The sequence below is a fragment of the Lolium perenne genome, chromosome 4 (genome assembly GCF_019359855.2).
Source record: "Lolium perenne isolate Kyuss_39 chromosome 4, Kyuss_2.0, whole genome shotgun sequence".
Lineage (NCBI taxonomy): Eukaryota > Viridiplantae > Streptophyta > Magnoliopsida > Poales > Poaceae > Lolium > Lolium perenne.
The window spans coordinates 144,741,540-144,745,853 of NC_067247.2; the positions used below are offsets into that span (position 1 = coordinate 144,741,540).

Here is a 4,314-nt window from a genome sequence, read left to right on the forward strand (position 1 = left end):
ATTTGGAATTTTCTTCCTTATTAATTTGCACTTTTTTTGAGTGGATATTAATTTGCACTTGAACGTGTAATTCTGCACACTACTCCCTCCGTCCCGGTTCAGGGCCTACGTGTATCTCAATATCGTAAATTTGACTAATATAATATAAGTTTTACAATATAAAAATTATACCGTTAGAAAGTATAACATCTGAACTTTCTAATGATATACTATATTTTTTAGTATATATATTATGTCATGTTGGTTAAATTAATGATTTAGAGATACAGCTATTGCAGGTCATTTCAATTGTTGCGTGTCAAAGTTTCACTCCAAAAAAAATTCCACTTATATCATGGAAATGAGCTGTCGTATCTGGAATAGTCGGTGGTTTGACTATTGTGTGTCGGTACCGTATGCGTGTTGAATTGAACCTCTCTTACACGACCGTACCTCCACTATTTTCTGCCGCTTGACAAGCCATAGTATTGCCTGACAAGGAGTAGTAGTAGGCAGATAGCTAAAGGATGGCCTGCATACAGATAGGAGGAGTAGAGGCTAAAAAGCTTCTTCCGCTGCTACCTGTTCCATGTCGATCCTGCCGCAGCACCACGGTCATCTTAGGGGTACGCCTGATCATCATCCTGTGCTCTCTGCTTTCCTGCTCCAACGCGCAGTCATGCAAATCCTCCGGCTCCAACCTTGCTCTGGCGGACAGTAGTCTCACCTGGATAACCGTTGACTACGATCGAGTGAACCAAGGTTATCTGTTCCTCACGGATTCAGGTACCTTGCTGCTAGATACACAGAGCGCCATCCCTCAAGAAGAGACACTCAGCTCGTACAGAAATGGTACGTCTTCAAACTCGCCTGGGCTGTACCTTCCATGGGGATATATCTGGTACGGGGGAATCTTCAGGCTTAGCTTCAACATGGGCGGCGTCCACTACGAGCCGGACAACCAGACGCCGGCGAGTAGGAGTAGCAGCCTGGTCGTGGCCATACTACCCGCGTACGACTTCAGTGGCAATGGCAACCAGAACCGTGATATGTCCATAGTACTACCACCCGACTCATGGAGCCAACAAAACACATCTGGATCTGGTTCTGGTTCTTCGCAGATGGGTTCATGTACATGGCCTCTGTACGCTGCCGCGAGTACTGCCTGTGTGCAGATTTCTGTAGAGCCGGGGAGGAACTCCGTAGTAGAAGCTTTCCTTGCATACGACCCTCTTGGGAAACGGTTGTCGGTCAGCGTCGGTGACGCTGCACGGAACCCAGAGGCTCCCTACGCCGTCGCCACCTCCATGGCCTTCGACTTGGGAGAAATGCTGGCGGGGGACCGAGTAAGAGGCCAAATTGGTCTTTTCTCCTCGGTCGGGCAGCTCGCTCAGCTCCAGAGCTGGAACTTGACGGTCCACCGGCCTCTCCCCAAGCAAAGTTCCCAAAAGTGGGTCGTTGTACTGTCCTCGGTGCTGGGCTCTGTAGCTGCGACTCTTGTCGCGGCTACCGCTGTGTACTGCTATCTCAACTCGAAATACAGACGGTGGAAGAAGGAGCTGGACGAGCTGGCCAAGACTATGCAGAGCCTCCCCGGTGTGCCGATGCACATCGACTTCGCAGACATCAAGAAGGCCACCGACAACTTTGACGACGCGATGAAGCTTGGGCGAGGCGGATTTGGGGCCGTCTACGGATGCGTTCTTCCTGCTGCTGCTTCAAGGACGGGGCAAGCAATCAAGGTGGCCATCAAGAAGTTCACGCGGGAACTCCAGGACCACCGCTACCAAGACTTCCTCGCGGAGGTCAGCGTCATCAACCGTCTGCGGCACAAGAACGTTGTCCCACTTGTCGGTATGTGTTCCTATCCCATTTTTCTTTGACCTATCTACTACTTATCAAATACTTCCTCCCCCATCCCGCCCATAACAAGAGTCATTCTAGCTTCAACGGAATTATAAAACTGCTATGGATGTAACTTGAATTTCACGGAATTGAAGTTTGCATGAGTGAGATATGATTTTTTTTTCTAGTCTATGTCTTAGGAAAAAGGAAAATTGACTTCAGTTAATAGATTATGGATTTATATATGTTGCACAGGAAAATTGACTTCAGTTAATGGTGATATATGTTCTCGATAATTTGTGTAATTTAATAAATTGAGAAAGCAAAGATATAGGTGATCATGCTACTCGTCCTTGGATTATTGCCTTCCAGCCTAGAGTGCACACGGAATTTTTAATTTCTCATGGAAACTTATCGGTGCCTATAAATTATAGGCTGGTCCTACAACAAAGGAGAGCCCCTGCTTATATACGAGTACATGAAGAATGGTAGCTTGGACCAGCATCTGTTCCCGAATGGTGGCTTTGGCCGGGGGCGGCAGCAGAATGATGCAGCTATTGGGCAATGGGACACCCGCTACGGCATTGTCAGGGATATAGCTACAGGTCTGCACTACCTTCATCACGAGCACGAGCCAATGGTGCTGCACCGTGACATCAAGGCAAGCAATGTCATGCTCGACTCCACCTTCTGTGCTCGCCTTGGTGACTTCGGTATCGCCTGCACAGTCGCTGCAGACAGGAGCTCCATCACCGGCATCGCCGGAACCATTGGCTACATAGCTCCAGAGAGCTTCTATAACTTCAAGGCCGCACGACAGACTGACATATATGCATTTGGGGTGCTTATCCTTGAGGTGGTTTCTGGCAAGAAGAGTTCAGACGTCCCAGCGGAGGATGGCCACATCAGTCTCTGGGCGCGGCGCCTTCACCGGGAGGGTACGCTACTGGAGGCCTTAGATGGTATGTTTGTCTCAGGGAAGGATCAACCTCATGTTGTGGAGGAGGCCAAACGTTTACTGCTGCTCGGCATGGCTTGCACCAGCCTCAACCCGTCAAGTCGCCCAAGCATGACGGATGTACTTCAGGTCATCGGCAAGTTGGCGCCACCGCCAGACGTGTCCCTTGAGCAACCAACACTACCGTGGCTGCCAGCAGGAGAGTGGTCTTCAGTCAGCTCTGAAGACGGTACAGCAGTAATAGCTAACAATCAAGATGGGAGTTCAGAAAGCACGACCGAGATTGAGCTGCATCACAGGAAAAACATATGGGAATGTAGCAACCCATCCTTCAGGTCAACAAATGGCAATCTTCCTTAGGGGCAACACTCAAGCCAAAGTAGAAAGATTCAACAGGATCACTTTACCCTCGGTGGGATGCTTATTTTGCTATGTCGATTTATGCTAGCACTACTCATGCAAACTCTTTTGCCCATGGGCCCATTATGTAAGGTTGCCATGTATCAATATATTTAGAAAGAATTCATACCAGTATTGTTATCATCGTCCAAGTCTTGGACGGTTCGTAGTCGAATTAGTAAGCGAAAGTGGGATAGTGAACTGGCTCATGGGAGAATTACTAGTATAGAAAAAGTTTCAATTGGTGGCACCTTTTTGGTTTCCACACTACCAGAAAATGAAATATTCTTGGAGGCCAGCAATTTCCTCGAGGGGTGAAATTGAACCCCCAAGGATATATCATTACCTTGGCGTTGTATGAAACCTCCAAGGAAATGCTTATTCTTGAGTGCTAACCAAAACCGCCAAGATAATTCCATATTTTCGTGAGTTTGTAACCACCAAGATAATTCCATGTTTCCTTGAGTGTTGTTACGAACCGCCAAGGTATTTCTCATTTCCTTGGGTGCTATTCGAAATTGTCAAGGCAATTCATATTTTCTTGAATGTTATTAAAAACCGCAAAAGTAATTCACATTTCCTTGGGTGTAATTGAAAACTATCAAGAAAGTGCTAGTTTTGTGCGGTCCAAACCCTCTAGTAAATTGTTGTAGGCGACCAGAAAAAATGTTCAGTTTCTAGTCATTCCTCTTAACCACCAATACAATGGAATCATGGCATTCTTGTTAGTTAGACCTTGCATTTTATAGACACAAATGGTTCCTTGACATGATTGTGAAATGAAATACGGTTATTTCTTACTACATTATTCTAACAAAAGGTACAATATTGAGTTGCTTGAGATGCCTAGATAGTTTTAAAGCTAGCATCCAACATACGAATATGGTTTAAAGGCGAAGTCTATATCAAAGTTGTAGAGTCCAAAGAGATATAAAACTTTGTAGTTGATAACATTTCTGTTTTAAACTCATTTAGAGTCCAAAAATTATGTCAGATTTGAAATTAATTTTTTCGAATTTTTCAGACAATCTCAGATGGAGATACAACCTAAACCGAAGTTGTAGTACTGGACGAGATACAAATTTTTTTGGTTCAAACTTTTGTTATTTGAATATTTTTAGGGGTCAGATCAA

At 45.6% G+C, this 4,314-nt stretch overlaps 1 protein-coding gene across 1 annotated transcript; it reads left to right on the top strand.

Moving 5' to 3' along the window:
* Positions 1 to 302: 302 nt before the first annotated feature.
* Positions 303 to 3,369, top strand: LOC127294125 (probable L-type lectin-domain containing receptor kinase S.5). Its single transcript, XM_051323880.2, has 2 exons — positions 303 to 1,833; positions 2,259 to 3,369. Exons 1-2 carry the CDS (start codon positions 507 to 509, stop codon positions 3,140 to 3,142), a joined length of 2,211 nt encoding a protein of 736 aa, XP_051179840.1. The 5' UTR covers positions 303 to 506; the 3' UTR covers positions 3,143 to 3,369.
* The last annotated feature ends 945 nt before the right edge of the window (positions 3,370 to 4,314 follow it).